We start from the raw sequence: 16237 nt of genomic DNA on the forward strand, positions 1-16237 counted from the left end.
GGCGGAGGGCGTTAAAGTGTGCGGGTATTGGCTCGCCGCCTCCTTCCGCAGCCAATGGGAGCCGGGAATAGGGCTGCGGGGCGGAAGGCGGGGCTCCGGGCGGGGCTCCGGGCGGAAGGCGGGGCTCCGGGCGGAAGGCAAGGCTCCGGGCGGAAGGCAAGGCTCCGGGCGGAAGGCAAGGCTCCGGGCGGGGGCGGGGCGCCCGGGGCGCCCAGGTGCGGAGAGGTACCCGTTACTGAAGCCGCGGGGCGCGGCCGAAGACAAACCTGGTGTTGCTCCGCTAGGGTTCCCAGAACTCCCGAACACGTTTCTTTGTTCTAGTACCTGGCTGTCAAGTGTGGATTAAATGCTGCCTACTTCGTCAGAGTTGGTGAAGCCCCACCGACCAACCGCAGCTTCTTTAGGGCGGGCAGTGCCCGAGTCCTTTAGAGTCTCGGGGCCGGACCGTAGTGGATGTTCCATAAATGTTTGTGAACATCTGGAGCTTCGTGTCCCGTGGGGGCCCTCGACGTGAGGGACAGCGACAACGAAGCCTCTTTCAGACCTCACTCCAAATGATCACCGGGAGAGTGAGGGGTGTTTAGCTCAGAGAAGAGGTAGCAGAAGGCTGGGGACCCCGGGCCCTTTGAGCTTGCAGCCGGCAAAACCTGTCATGTGACAGCTGCTACGGGACCTCTTCCCCACCCTGCGCTCTTGAGGTTGACTTTAAAACTTGTATGTATTTTTTTCCTGGGAAAGTGAGTGTAATAAATAATAGGAAACGGCAAGGAAGAGTGACGTTCCCTCCAAAATCTTGGAAATAAGGTGAGCAAATAAACTGAACCCTCCGTAGAACCAAATGAAGACTGTCAGTAAAATGTGTCTCATACTGAAAAGAACAGTTCAAACCAGTCCTGTGATTTGGATGCCTAAGTCCAAGAGGGCTTATTTGGAATGTGACTGTGATTAAGAGCGCATCAATCTAATTAACTGACAGCCTGAAGAGAACGTGGGAGACGGGCAACCAGGGACCTGGAAAGAGTCACCAGGCAGCAAGGGTCCTAGCGGGCATAAGTATTTCAGTAACTAGAGATTTGCGTTCTCATGAGGTTCTGGTCTCACCAGGACCCAGAGGAGATATCCCTTAGCTCCTGTTCCATATTCATTATGCAGTCTTCTGATTGTTATTCGGTTTCTGAATGGATTTTCCTTTAAGAGAGAATGCTCATAACTATTCCTGTCCACTCGGCGTTTATATTGGTTTATGCATTCACCTCTTGTGAGGTTGGTTCCCTTGAATCAAAGCAGTCACCAGGAACGGTGATCATACCAAGTTGCCGAGTTTGCAAAGCTGAGTCAGGGCCAGACTCTAGGCTGTGGTTACCCAGCTCACTTCATCCCAACAGTCCCTCTCCTGGAGCAGCCTTCCATTTTGGAGGGCACTGCTCACGTGGCCAGCAAGCATTCTTGGACTTCTCACCTTCTGTTTTCTGTAACTGCAGCAGATAACAGGGTGGAGCAGACAGTTGGGCCTGAGCAAGGCCTAGGGCTTGGCCTTTGGCTAGAGAAGGAAGCTGCCCCCGTGCCCCCCACACCCCCGGAAAATATCCCTATCCATCTTGGAAGAAAAGAGCGTAGTGAGTCTTCAAGACGTCTGCAGAGCTGAACGGTCAGTGACACGAAGGAATGACGTCAAGACCGACAGAGGAAAGGAGTGGGGTCCTTGAGAGGGACCTGGCCTGAAGGGGACGGGAGTCTGAGATGGTGACCGAACACCCCTGGGCACGTTTGGTGAAAGTCGGTGTGCTGGGCCCAGTGTGAGGCTGCGCTGGAACCCTGCAACCCAGGTCCTCCGGGTGTTGCTTTGGGGAAAACAGCTCCCTGTGTGAACTGAAAGGGGCCCGTTTTGCTATGAGATTTCCCCAACCGAACAAAGTGAAGGAAGGAAGATCCTCCCTCAGAAACCACGTGGAGGGATGTGAGGTGGCGGGTCCAGCAGTGACTCTGATGCCTCTTGCCCACCCCGTCCGTCCCTCACCCCACAATGAGCTTTCCTTCGTCTTCTGCTCTTGGACAAGTAGAACTTGTCTTTTTTCTTGGGGAAGGACCGCTTTCAGAGGCTAGGGTTGGGGACAGGGCCATTTGATGATATTAAGGGTACAAAGGTTGTGCTGAACCGAGAAAGTAACAAGAGGGATTGGTAATCCCAAATCAACTGTAAGCCCCTTCCCCTGTGCTCAGAGTTGCCTTAGTGTAAGCACTGGGGTGGAGAGAATACTAAAAGTATCCATGTGGTTCCTCCCCTCGGGGTCTTCAAAAGTACTTGGAGAGAAAGAATAAGCACTTGAGAAATAGCTGTCGGGTCAAAATTATAAAATGCCAGCATGTGACGGAGAATGTGCTAAATGCTAGAGGCATCCGGAGGGGAGAGAGAATGCGCCAAATGCTAGAGGCATCCGGAGGGGAGAGAGCCCTGGCGGCTGGCGTGTGCTTGCAAAAGGGTCCTGGGGGAAGAGCAGTCGAGCTGGAGCCTGAAGATTGGGAGGACTCTGCCGGGTGAGGGGGGTCGGAGGGAGAGGGGATGCCAGCGACAAGGCGCAGGAGCACGAGGGACTCAGCGTTGTCACCAGGTGGGCTGCTGGTCCCACTGGGAGGGTAGGAAACTCGAGAAGCGGGAGAACGAGGCTTTCTCAGGGGATCAAGTTCCCGGCCGTGGAGGTGGTGTGAGCCAGAGGGAGGGTCTGCTGTGTGTTGGGAGACAGTCCTCCACAGACCTCTCCCGTTTCTACACATCCGAGCGTCAGAAGCTCACCTCTGTCCGAGAGCGTTGCTGTAAGGAGGTCGCCTGGGACAGCTCCAGACATGACTTCCTCTGGAGCAGGTGTATTTATGCTGCAGCATAGTGAAGGGACAGCTCTCTCCCTCCCCTCCCTGGAGCAGACTGTCTACCTTCCAGGTAATAATGATGTATTAAAGTTTTCTCTACTTTATTCAAGTAGCTGAGGGAGTTCCTTCCAGAAGGATGCTGTCTTTTCGGTAGACGGTGAGCTCACCGGGTGAAGAACAGGCTGGAAGCAGCTTGGGTGAGGGGCGCGAGGGAGGAACCCTTCTCTCCACCCAGACCGCACCCTCGGAGAGGGGTGGACGTTTTCAGAACGCGCCTGCCACTTAGGGGGTCCTGGCCCCCAGTGGGCTGGGCTGCATTGAGCCAGAGGTTTGGGGACCTCAAGAGCTCCACACAGGAGCAGTAGGTCACAGGCCATGTACGTGGCTCCAGACCCCCAGCCCCACCTGGCCCGTCAGATTGCCGTGGACAAGTGAGGCTGGTACCACAGCCAGCTCTGGGTCTGGGGTTCCAGTGTGTGACTGGGGCCTGTTTGGGGTTTTAGCCGGGCTGGGGCGCCGTGGGTGGGGAGAGGAGGCAGTCTCTTGCCTCTCTTCTGCCCTCGTTCCTCCCCCTGCCCTCCTTGCAGGAAGACGTGTCCGGCCTGTGGTCTGTCTCCGAGCTCTCCTCTGGCCGCTTCTGCCCATCCCAGGCGCGCGGGGCCAGGCCGGCGGCTTGCTTCAGAGACAAAGTCTGCTACTCCAGAGAGACCTCCAGGCTCCCTGAAAAGGAGAAAGCCGGTGTGGCCGTATACTGAGCATGAACACTGAGTGCTCACAGCGTCTGACGCTCTGCCGCACGCTCTGTGCGCGTCACCTTGTTTGATATGTTTAATACCTTCGTAACCCTGCGCAGTATGTTTTTTTCTCAAGGTGCTTTTAAGATTCTCGTTTTCCATTTCCTGCAGCTCAGAGAGGTTAAACAGCTGACACAAAGTCACACATCTCAGATTTGAGCCCACGTCATTCGACTCCTGAGCCCGTGGCCTTATATGCTACACTATGCTAACACCCTGTATTCCTGAAAATGTGACTTTCCTGGGGCCACTCGGCCCGCTGAGAGCCACCCTAAGCGTTAGTGAATTGCTTCTGGTCCCTGTCCCCCGACACGTACACAGGTTCTGGCCAGAGTTTGGGGTCCCTTTCCCTTCCGTCTAGTACAGCAATGCTGGGTTTTCTCTGGGGACGAGGCCATCCCATAATCCCGATACTCAAGGTGAATTTGTTTTGGGTGGAAGTGGATTCTGAGCTTGGATAACCATTGCCCCTGGAGAGTGCGTGGGGCGATGGTCCCTCGCCGCAGGGGCCCAAGTCCTCCGGCCCCACAGGTGATGCCTTTGGGCTTTCAGGGTCTGCGGGCCACGCCCGGAACCCGGGTTCTAGGAGCAAAAGGCCTTGGACCGAGTCACACCAGGAGAGCCAGCTGTTTGGCATCGTGGGACCGAAGCAGAGAACCTGCTGGGCTTCTGGGCAGAAACCTTTGGTCGGGAGGCCGGGAGTCCTGCCTGGAAGTGTGGAAGCTCTGGCGTTGTTTTCGGAGTTTAGAACCAGTGGGAGGAGGCTGGCTGCCGAAACCAGGTGGCCCGGGGCTGAGTGACTCGGTCGCCGGGGGCTGGAAAGAGCTGCTTTCAGCTGGTGGCATCGAGAGGTTGGCTGGGGCGGCCCCAGAGATCAGGCCTCTTCTGGGCGGAAGTGAGAGCAGAGGCCGACAGACGTGAGGGCCTGGGGGGAGACAGTTCTGTCCACACGCCCTGGAGCCCCAGGCCAGCCCAAGGCCTCGGCGTGCCCGCTGGGGGCCACCTGACCCTCCCCACGGGGTTAGCGTGTCTCCCTCGGGCCCGAAGCAGTTGCTTCTTGCTCTCCTGGTTCGCCTTGCCTCCTAGTACGTGCGGCTTTCTACCTCGATAGATGACACATTTAAAAGAGAATGACCGCACTGTAATTATTCTTGCGTCTCTCTCCCTATAGCGCCTGGCCGGGTGGGATATAAACACAGCGCCCTTGAGTGAACGAATGAGTGAATGATGAGAGCGAGGTGAGGAGATGAGTGTGCACACACACGCGTGTGTGCTGCATGTGGCCTCTGCTGAAGGACGGAAAGACAAAGGTGAGCGAGGAGGTGGGGCGTGGAGAACAGAACCTGGGCCGGGAGAAGACATGAGTGATGGCGCCTACAGACAGTGACCGTGTGCCCACGGCCCGTCAGGCGTATCGACCGCGTGGCTCACGTGTAACGCTCACAGCCATTCTCCGAGCCTGGCACCAGCGCTGTCCTTGTTTTATAGGTGATGAAGCTGGCTCTCAGAGAAGGAGGTGGCTGGGCTGAGCAGGGAGCCCAGGACCTAAGCAGGTCGGCCGCCCGGGGAGCCCGAGCTTGAGCCGTGAAACCAGCCTCCCTGTTGTGCTCCCCGCGGCCCCTGCACTGCTCTTTTGAGGCATTTTGTAAACTCTTCTTTTTCTTTTCATAAACTGTTCGAAGTTACTTGTTTATTAACTGTCTTCACTGGGGGACTGTAAGCTCCAGGAAGGCGGGGACCACATGGATTTTCTATCCTTTAGCTTCATCCCCTGCTCTCGGGCCGGTGCCTGCCACGTGGTCCGTATTCATCAGTACCTGCTCACGACTCGCCCACAGACGCCCCGCCTCTGGAGAGAAACAGCCCCAGGAGCCCCCAAGCCCCTCCTCCCGCTTCCCCTCGGGCCGCCTGCTCGCCTCTGCCCTCCAGTCCCACCAGCCGGCCCCAGCTCCTCCTGAAGCGGGACCAGCCGGCGGTCAACGCCAGGGCCAAGTTTTTCTCCCAGACCATCCCTGGCGTCAGCAAGTGCCGATGGGTGACTGCCTCTCTCTGGCTTAGGGTGGACCGACGCCAGGAAAGATCGGAGGCGCTACGCAGTGGGTTACAGCAGGGCTTCTAGAGGGATTTTGTGGCAGGAGATTGAATGTCCCTGCGCCTTGTGCAGGGCAGCGGGAGGGATGAGCAGTGAAAGCCCTTTCACGAAACCTGCCAGACCCATTGCAATAGGGTCTCTCCCAACAGCCCAGTTATATTTCCCCGGATTTACACATGGTGGGGTCCTGCTGCCCCTCCTGATGCCCCCACGGGAGGTGCCCCGGCAGAGGAAGGAGCCGACGGGACGGAGGGAGGTGGGAACCCTCTTCCCAAGAGCTCGTGGAGGAGGACATACCTGTCAGAGTTCCCTGACCTACTGCACCTCACACTTTCTTGCCCAAACAGCCTGCCAGTTTTCAGTCTAGGAACACAGTGAGGATTTATTTTCCATCTCTCTCTCTCTCTCTCTCCCTCTTTCTTTCTGTCTCTCTCTCTCTCTCTGTCTCGCAAGAAGTGGCCACGGCAGGCGGGGGCCTGTGATGCTGGGCCCTCCTCAGCAGGAGAGAACGGGCGTGTGGCTCGGGGCTTCTGGAATCGAGTTCCTTCCTGGGGTTGTAGACACTGGGGAGTCCCCAGCACACTACCAAATACAGTAGAAAGGAGTCAGTGGAGCACGTGCTGACCACAGCACCGTCCACCCCGGGTGGAGGCGTCACGTGTGCACTTGAACAGGGCAGGCCTGGGGCTGGCCGCTCGTGAAGCCCGCGTCCTGTCTGCTTGCATTTCTGGCTCTCCGTGGCTCTCGCCTGCTTCTGCCAGCCTCTGCATTTTTGTATTATATCTTTTTCTCATTGCGTGGCCCCCTTGTCTTTAAAAGGCTAAATGCTCTGTGCTAAATTTGGTCACACAGCGCTCCAAGATTCCCTGGAATGTCCTCAAGTTTCAAACAGCTCTGACAGCGAGGCAGGCCCGCCCCCGCCCGGGGATTGGCCTTTCCTTTCAGGGCCGGGCCGTCATGGGGCCTTATTGGCTGCTGGCTGGACCAGCCCGGGTCCACTAGCCCTGGGACTGGGGAGGCTGCTGCCCCCCGTTCACACTTGGGCACCTGCAGCAGGCAGGGCAGGGGAGCCGAGGTCCTCGACCAGCTGGGGGTCTGCTCTGTCCAGATCGGCTCGCACCCCGTCCCGGCCCACCAGGACCTCCCCGCAGCCCTCACGAGAGCAGCAGCCCACTTTGCCAAGATGTCCAAGGTAGCCAAGTATCGCCGGCAGGTGAGCGAGGACCCCGACATCGACAGCCTGCTGTCCACCCTGTCTCCTGAGGAGATGGCGGAGCTGGAGAAGGAGCTGGACGTGGTGGACCCAGATGGGAGCGTCCCCGTGGGGCTGCGCCAGAGGAACCAGACGGAGAAGTCGTCCACGGGCGTGTACAACCGGGAAGCCATGCTCAACTTCTGTGAAAAGGAGACCAAGAAACTTATCCAGAGGGAGAGGTCCATGGATGTGAGTGGGGCGGGGGGCGGGGGAGGGGGAAGGGAGAAGGGGGGGAGGGGGAGGGAGGGGGAGGGGGGAGACCCCGACGCCGCGATGAGGATGCTCTTTCCTTAGAAGAAGAGTTCTCGCTGGCAAAGGATTTAATGTTTCAGAACCGATTGTCATCCTCTGAACTGGCCGTGTGAGCCCCTTACCCCTATTTGCTGTCTCATGAAGCAGAGGTCGGATGTGTTGGGGGGACCTGCACCCACGTATCACGCGAGGCTGCTAGCAACTTGGGAGCTGGAGGGGACGCCCTTGGGGTGGTCACTGTCGGGTTGACTCCACCCGGACGCCCACACCTGGCTTTTTTCCTTCCCATTCATCCCACCCTCCTGGCAGGAAGGGAGACTGGGCTTGCAGTCCAGTCCTTGTGGAGAACAGCTCGCTTTCAAGGCCTCTGGGCATCTCGTGGCATGTGGACTGTGTGAGGCAGCTGGTCAGATGGGCTTCCCAGGGCAGTGGAGACAGGCCAAGGTCTGCACCTTCACCCACAGCTTCCGTCCGTCTCATTCCCAGGGGAGGTGGGGTGTGCACTTTCTGGAGGAGCCTCTTGAGGGAGCAGCCCCCCTTTTGGGGGTAAGGCCCCTTGGCTGGGGGATGAAGCTCTTTCCCAGCCACCAGGTGTTTTGCCACCAGGAGGGGACAGAGGAGGGGCAGGGGTGACCGCTGGGGAAGCGTCTGCGCACATCTAGGATGGGCTTAAGCAAAGCGGCTTTCTGGGTTTTCCCGGGTTTCTGCCGTGCGCTCATATGTGGGTTTTCTTGGGACAAAGGAGCCTGGCCTCGGCCAGAGGACGACTCCACAGACACACTTCCTCCAGGTCAGGAGTGTCTGCTGGGGAGACTGCTCTGCTGTGTGCCGCCTCCCCACCCCCCCCGCCTGGACCTCGCCGGCCACCTCCCTGTGCGCCATCACCTGAAACTCCTGCGAGGCGTCCGGCGGGGACACTAGCCGCAGTGCCCGCCAGTGGGCACGCGTGGCCCCTCGAGGTTGGGAAGCAACAGCAGAGGGGCAGGCTGGGGCAAGTGGGGGGCTGGCGCCCGGCCTGCCCCTGCCACCCGGCCTGTGTTTAAAGCTTTGCCAGAACCCTGGTAGGGGAGGGGTCGTTTCGTGACACACAGAAATGTCAAATCACTAAGCCGTGCACCGGGAGCTAACATAGCGGTAGCGTTTTAGGTCAGTTATCGTTTATTATCCTGTGGGCAAGGTCCAGGTGCAGCTCTGACACGCTGGGTAGATACTACCACCTCGATGGGAAATGAGAGGATGCGGGGACTTGCTGTTGGGACACACGGAAGGAAGCAAGACGCTCCCCGGGGGCTGGCACCTCTGTCAATGCCCCACTGGACCCCTGGCACCCAGTCCCCAGGCTCTGAGCCCGCAGCTGCGAAGGTCCCCGGAGGTGAAACACAAGCAGGAAACACTCCTGATCTCAAAGCAAGGCGTTCAGGCCGCAGAGCATGTGAGGGGCTCACCCTCACAGGCCTCCTTCCCAGCCGGCCGGTTAGCACCAGGTGGACACTTGTCTCGCAGGCAGAGCCCGAGTCAGGGGACACATGACGCCTGTGGGGAAGGCACCCCTAGGCCTTTTCCCTTGGAGAGAGGCTGTCGGTCCTCCACACCCCACACCGCTTCCTCCCCCAGGCCGGGGGCCCATGCGGCTCGGTGGCTCCCGGGCCGTGGGCAGAGTCACCTGTGTCACCTGGGGAGGGGGCACAAACCCGGGGACGCGGCTTCGTCAGCACCCTTAGCAAAACTCGAGCCTGGTACGAACTCTGCTTTGAAACACGTGGTCTGAGGACCAGAGTCCCGCACTGTGACCTGCCTTGGTCGCCTCATCCCCACAGTGAGGCTGGAGCATCCACCTCATCGACTTCATCGACTCCATCAGGCTGGTTCGAAGGCAAAACTGCAGCTCCAGCGTGTCGGCTCTCTGGGTCAAGAAGCCCAGGAGCCATGGGGCTGGGAGGGCGGTGCCGGAGCTGCCTCTAAGCAGAGAGTAAGGAGCCGGCGTCGCCTGACTTGATGACGGTGCTATGGGCGCACTTTTGTCTTTTTTTGTATTTATTTAATTAATTTATTTATTTTGGCTGCGTTGGGTCTTCGTTGCTGCACGCGGGCTTTCTCTAGTTGCGGCGAGTGGGGGCTACTGTTCGTTGCGATCCTTGGGCTTCTCATTGTTGTGGCTTCTCCTGTTGCGGAGCACAGGCTCTAGGCGTGCAGGCTTCAGTAGTTGCGGCACGTGGGCTCAGTAGTTGTGGCTTGAGGGCTCTAGAGCGCAGGCTCAGTTGTTGTGGCCCACGGGCTTAGTTGCTGCACAGCATGTGGGCTCTTCCCGGACCAGGGCTTGAACCCGTGTCCCCTGTATTGGCAAGCGGATTCTTAACCACTGCGCCACCAGGGAAGCCCGTGGGCATACTTGTTAAAGGATCCTTATCTTTTAGGTGCGGACACTAAAACACTTATGGGAAAAAACCTGCTAGGATTAGGGAATTTGCTTTAAAGTACTGCAGCCGGGGGGAGTGGGCAGGGTATAGATGACGTGAGACCGTCCGCTGGTAGACAGTTGCTGACGTGTTGAAGCTGGTGGTGAGTCCGCACTGTGCCATTATACTCATCTCTCTACTTCTGTGTCTATGTTTCAGATCTTCCATAGTAAAATGCTGTTTGTTTTTGTATTTAATACATAGAGACCAAGAGTGGAAGGCGGGCCCAGTGTGGGTTTTGTATTTAATACATAGAGACCAAGAGTGGAAGGCGGGCCCAGTGTGGATTTTGTATTTAATACGTAGAGACAAGAGTGGAAGGCGGGCCCAGTGTGGGTGCTAAACTCTGGCTCTTCCTGGGGCGGGGTCCCCAAGGTTCATATGCAGACTGGGTGGGTCTCGCTGTGGAAGGGACCTCGCTCTGCTTCTTCCCCACCCCCTGCTTCCTCCAGGTCAGCTCCTATCTGTCCTTGGGTCTCAGGTACCACTTCCTCCAGGGAGTCTTCTCTGACTTTCCCTGCCCCTGGCAGTGTCAGGCACCTTGCCTGATCTGAGGCCTCCAACGCCGCTTGTGCCAACCCCGTCCCGACCCATCCTGTCCTCCCGTCACATTGTTGCTGAGTCTGCTTTCTTGTGCAGCTGGTGTGGTTCTGGGGAACACGTGCTAGCTCGGCCTGGTGAGCAGGGGGTCAGGGTGGGCTTGACAGAGCTGACCCTTGGCTCCCCCCCCTCCCCGTAAAGAGGCAGAGCCCTCGGCCAGTGTGTGCCATCCCGGTCCTCCCGCCCAGGTGGAAGACGGCCCTGGCAGGTGTGTAGCCAAGGGTTCAGTGAAACCGTCGTCGTGGCTCAGGTTTCAGGAACCGGATCCTAGCGGGTCAGCCGTGTGTTCTCTTTCCTTCCCAAGTGGGAAAGAAGGCCTCCCGCCTGCCTCTCCATCCTCCTCCCTGGCCTGCCGGGGGCTGGGATTAGCACCTGCGCCCAGGCAGGAGCAAGGGCAGCTCAGCCGGGGTGGAGGACGCCCTTCTGGGTTCTCCCTCGGGGAAAACTCGAGAACCTCCACGAGCCAGTAGCTGCTGGGCCCCAAAAGCCTCTGAGCTCCCTGTGGCCCCTGCCCCCACAGCCTCAGCTCCCGGCCCAGCATCCGCGGTCTCCCCGCAGCGACGGGAAAGCGGAAGAGCCCAGAAGTACCAGCAGGTCCCATTGCCCTTTGCCGTGTGCACTGGGCGGCATGGCTCCTTGCTTAAGGAGATTAACCCCAATGGGTACACAACCAGAATAGCCCCGGAGGCCGGGCGGAGTGGGCAGGAGAGGTGATGGGGAGACACCAGCGGGCACCGGCGATGGCCCGGCCAGCTCAGAATCCCACCCTGGATCTGAAAGCTGCCTCTGTCCATCTGGAGTGTGAAAAAGCACACTTCTTTTTTTTTTTTGCGGTACACGGGCCTGTCACTGTTGTGGCCTCTCCCGTTGCGGAGCACAGGCTCCAGACGCGCAGGCCCAGCGGCCATGGCTCATGGGCCCAGCCGCTCCGCGGCATGTGGGATCTTCCCGGACCGGGCCACGAACCCGTGTCCCCTGCATCGGCAGGCAGACTCTCAACCACTGCGCCACCAGGGAAGCCCAAGCGCACTTCTTAAACTAGGTGGTGGGATCCACGTGTGTTTGTCTTAGTTGCTGTTCTTAATCACGTATTATATAGGTTCTTCTGGATGCATAGAATGTTCAGTTTGATGAATTTTCAGCAAGTGAAGCTCCTGCTGCCACCCTTGGGCTGCCCCTGGGCGCTTGCCGTCTCCTCAGCGAGGCAGCAGGGACGCAGCTTGGCTGGATGGGCCGGGGGGGCAGGGAGGCAGGACCATGGAGACCCGAACACGCAGAAAGTGCAGCAGTGCTGGGGGATGCAGGTGGGCGGGGCTGGGATGAGCATCCCACTGACCAAGGGGAGGTTGCTACCAGATCAGGTAGGCTGGGGGCTCGGGGTCCCCAGGCTGAGGCAGGAAGGGGCAAGGGTGGGGCCAGAGCCCGCACCCACCATCTGCTCCCATCAGCCTCTCCCTCCACCCAAGAGACTGGAGCATCGGTGTCAGACATCTGGGGTGGGGGGGTAGTTGATATTCGATGCCTGCCAAGTCGGATAAACAGGAATAGCCTTTCCAGACCAGCCTGAACTTGTTTACCAGACCTCTCCTGGCATAACGGGAGAAGGAAGACGGGTCTGAATTCGGGGTCTGTCCCCCCACAGTTTGCTGGCCCAGGACACGCGGGTGGGGGGAGCCCCGCCCGAGGTGTCCAGGTGTGACCCAGCTCCTGTCCCTTACGAGCTAGAGAACTCAGCAAGTACTCTCAGGAAGGAAGCACACTCACGGTGCTGAGGACCATCTGGACCAAAGGCCTCATTAACGTGGCTTCCTGAGTCGACCACGCTACCTGTCAGGTGACCTTGGAGGGTTACTGTGAGGTTGAATTGGACCAGGTGCTGAAAGTGGCACAGGGACCTTGCCCTCCTCTCCCTGAATCCTGCAGACTTCATGCCTGGGTATTCGCCAAATCTTCTTAATCTCTCATGAGGTTAAAAACTACTGCCGGTGGGAGTGAGGACTGGATGGATGCGGGGAGAGTGGCGGAGAGTTCAGTAAAGAGGGAGGCAGGGGGAGTTTAATTACTTCCTGCCCCACCCCCATCCCGTGGCCCGGTTTCTTCTAGCCTCTGCCTAATTATTTTACCCCCAGGCTCAAGGGCTGAGGCACAGGGCTGGACGCTGCTGGGGGAAGGGAGATGGGGGAGGTTTGGGGCCTGTGAACCCTCCTGGTCTCTGGGGTCCCCGGCAGAGAAGACCAGCTGGTCGTCCCGAGGCTGTTTACAAACAGCTAGGAATAGAACGGCCTCCTGCCCCACACCCTCTCCCTCCCACCCGCCTCTTGCCTCCCCCAGGAGGGTCCACAGCCCCTTCAGGCTGTCGCATCAGTGCCAGCGGGACCCCGTCCTGACCTGAAAAGTAGAACATCCCTGGCGCAGAAGGTAGCGAGTCTGGAGGTCAGAACAGGGTCTCCAGAGGCAGCTGGACCTGGATTCAGACCCCGTCCCTTTGCCTTTCGGAGCCCAAGATGCCCATCCACGAGATGGAAGTAAAGCCCACCATAGGGCAGTTGTGAGGTTTAGGCACGGAAGGCCTGTGGCAGGGAGATTTCCCTGACCCTGAAGGTCCGGTAGTTAAGACTCCAAGCTTCCACTGCTCGGGGCACAGGTTCAATCCTTGGTCGGGGAACTAGGATCCTGCATGCCCTGCCATGCAGCGCGGCCAAAGGAGAGAAGGCACTTGGCAGGCTGGGGGCTGGGGGCCTGGAGGTGGGGCCTTGAGCCCTGTCCCGCCTTCACTCTTTTTAGGCAGGGTTCACGGATCATGTTTGTGTTTCTAAGTAGGGAGGCGGATTCCACTAAATCATTGATTCTCCAGCTATTTCGTGAGTTCCCAACAGGCAATTTCTAAACGCTAGGAGACAGTAGTAAGACAGAGAGGCTCTTGGCCCTGAGCTCACATTCTAGTGGGTGAGACAGATAATACTCATAGAGACCATATACACACATCACATGTAACATCTGTTTGTTACAAAGAAGAATAACCTAGTTTCAGGAAAGAGTATATAACCAATAGTCTTGGTGAGGGGAGATTCCTACCAGGGGTCAGGGAAAACACTGCCCAGAGGCGACGTGGGAGCAGGTCTGGGATGCACTGAGGGATCGGCCACGGGACAGTCTAGAAGGAACAGCAAACACAAGGCCTGTGGTGCTAGCAGGTGTAGCCTGTCAGAGGGCGAGCCAGGCCCTGTAACTGGAGCAGTCGAGGGGGGATGAGGCCAGGAGTAGGCTGGGTTCAGGTGAAGCAGGGTGGGTTCAGGTGAGGCGGGGCGGGTTCAGGTGATACAGAGCGGGGTTCAGGTGATACGGGGGCGGGTTCAGGTGATACGGGGTGGGGTTCAGGTGATATGGGGCGTGTTCAAGTTCTATGGGGCGGGTTCAGGTGATACGGGGAGGGTTCAGGTGATGCGGGGCAGGGTTCAGGTGATGCAGGGCGGGTTCAGGTGATAAGGGGCGGGTTCAAGTTATACGGGGCGGGGTTCAGGTGATGTGGGGCGGGGTTCAGGTGATGCAGGGCGGGTTCAGGTGATACGGGGCGGGTTCAAGTTATATGGGGCGGGGTTCAGGTGATACGGGGTGGGCTTAGGTGATGCGAGGCGGGTTCAGGTGATATGGGGCAGGTTCAGATGATGCAGGGTGGGTTCAGGTTATACGGGGCGGGTTCAGGTTATACGGGGCGGGTTCAGGTGATGCGGGGCCTTACAGGGCAGCAGTGGGAGCTTGGAGTTTTATTCCAAGCAGGGTGGGATGGCATTGGAGGGTTTTGAGCAGGGGAGAAATGTGGTCTGATCTCCGTTTTCAAAAGGAAATGTACACACTGCTATATTTAAAATAAAATGCCTTTCCATGAAAAATAAAATAAAATGCAAGGACCCATTGCTCTGCCAGCGGTGGGACGCACAGAGGGCAGGAGGACAGGATTGAGAAGTGGTCAGATTCAGGAGATACTTCACAGCAGCACAGCCAGGCCTGGCTGACGTTTTGGGGGAAAGAGAGGAGTGAGGTGACCCGTCCTGCCTGAGCTGCGGGTATATCTGGCGCCGCTCACTGACGTGAGCAGGGGATTTGAGCAGATGCAGAATGCTTGCGGAGCTTAGCAGCCCCACGGGGAGCGCTGGGTCGCAGGTGCGAGTCTGGAGCTCAGCGGCGAGAGCCCGTTTGGGAGCCCGAAGTGTGGAGGTGATGCTGAAAACCCTGAGCCTGGAAGAGGCACTTGGGGAGCGAGTGTGGGTGAAAAGCCAGGGCCAAGGACCAGTCTCCGTCCCTCCCACGCTTCAGGCGCTGGAGAAGGGGGAGGAGCCCTGAAGGAGGCTGGGGAGGAGGGCGGAGGCTCGGAGCCGTTTCTTAGAAGCAGGTGAAAGGGGCTCATGGCTGGGGGGTGGGGGCGCCACGTCTGTTCCTGCTGAGAGATTCTGGAAGGTTAAGACTCGAGGAGGATGGCGGGGCCGGCAGATGGAGCACACAGACACGGCTCTCTGTTTTTTCTGCATTTTGTTCTGGTGGGGAGCAGCTGGAGGTAAACACGGATCACGGGAGGAGTTTTAAAAGATGGGCTATGACAGCGTGTTCGGTGCTGCTGGGGAGGGTCAGTAGAGAGGGAGACCTTGATGGCGGGACGCACTACGGTGGGGCCTCACCTCCCACACTGGGGGGGGGGGCGCGGAGGGGGGCACGATGCGTCAGGAAGGCGAGTCGGGGGAGGGGGAGGGGAGCTTGGCCTCTCACATGGGGCCAGGTACCCGGGCTGCTCTGGGAAGACACGCCCCGCCAAGCGGGGGTGGATTGAAGGGGAGAAGCTGGGAGGCTGGGGTCAGAGGTCAGAGGTTATGCCTCAGGTCCCAAGAGAAAGGCTCAGTGAGTGCTTCCTGGTGAGGTAGGGACACACGAGACGCCCCAGACGTGAAACCCGGCCTTGAACATCAGCTTCAGCGGCTGCCAGAGCTGTTCCAAGACCCAGTAGACTGTCACTCGGGGGCACTGATCCTCTGTCCCCAAGGCCGTCGTGCCCAGCGGGAGGGGGGGGGCTCCGGGCCTCTCGGCATGGCTGGCGGTGGGACGAGCCCTGGGCTGCAGGCCAAGCAGGGGCCCCGGGCTCCTTTCCCGGCCAGAGGGTGCAGCAGCCGCGCAGCCCCAGATGAGCTCCGAACGTTCGCCAGGTTTACTTTCTTTCATCTTATTCTTCCGTGTCTTACCTGTGTCTCATTGACAAGAGTGGATGCTTTCTCTAGCACACGTCTTTATGGAAATATAAAACACATGCAGAAAAGTGTACAAAACACAAATACAGACTTTCCCAAATTCCCACAAAGTGAACAAAAGCTAGTGCGTTGAGGGCACCGCCCCAGGCGTCCTCCCCGTCGCCCCTCCCGTCCGTCCCCACGGGAGCCCAGCCCTGGCTTCTAACCCCAGGCTTCGCTTGCCCGTTTGAAATCACATATTTAGAGCCACACAGTGTGTGTCCTGTCGCGCGTCTTTATGTTTGTGAGATTCATCCATGTTGTCCGTAGCTTTGTTTGTTGTTGTTGTTGTTTACTTTCACCGCTATGTAGTAACCCCTTGTATAAATATGCCATAATTTATTTATCGTTTCACTGTTAGTAGACATATGGGTTGTTTCCAGTTTTGGGGATATTACAAACCATGCTGTTAGGAACACTTTTGTACATTTTTGGGTGCACTTACGATTTCATTTCTGTTGGGGATGTGCCTGTGAGTGGAGTTGCTGCCACACAGAAAACGCATAATGAAGTTCCCATTTCTTTGCCTGTGGATAGAGGTGATCCTATCTAATTTGGAGTCTCTATGAGGGTGGGGCACACAAGTTTGCAGAATGTCTAACATAGCAGTTTGCAAACAGCAGGCATTTAAGTAAGTGATAGCCACCGTC

General features: G+C 58.1%; 1 protein-coding gene across 1 annotated transcript in view; it reads left to right on the top strand.

Moving 5' to 3' along the window:
• The first annotated feature begins 6187 nt into the window (after positions 1–6187).
• The window catches only part of LMOD1 (leiomodin 1), a 33442-nt gene continuing 23392 nt past the window's right edge, over positions 6188–16237 (top strand). The window contains exon 1 of the mRNA XM_022562016.3: positions 6188–7195. Within this exon, the coding sequence (XP_022417724.3) occupies positions 6935–7195 (261 nt within the window). The 5' untranslated portion in view covers positions 6188–6934. The remainder of the gene's footprint in view (positions 7196–16237) is intronic.

This window comes from Delphinapterus leucas, chromosome 1 (assembly GCF_059928025.1).
Source record: "Delphinapterus leucas isolate spDelLeu-1000000601 "Yukka" chromosome 1, BTC_Dleu_Yukka2, whole genome shotgun sequence".
Taxonomy (NCBI): domain Eukaryota; kingdom Metazoa; phylum Chordata; class Mammalia; order Artiodactyla; family Monodontidae; genus Delphinapterus; species Delphinapterus leucas.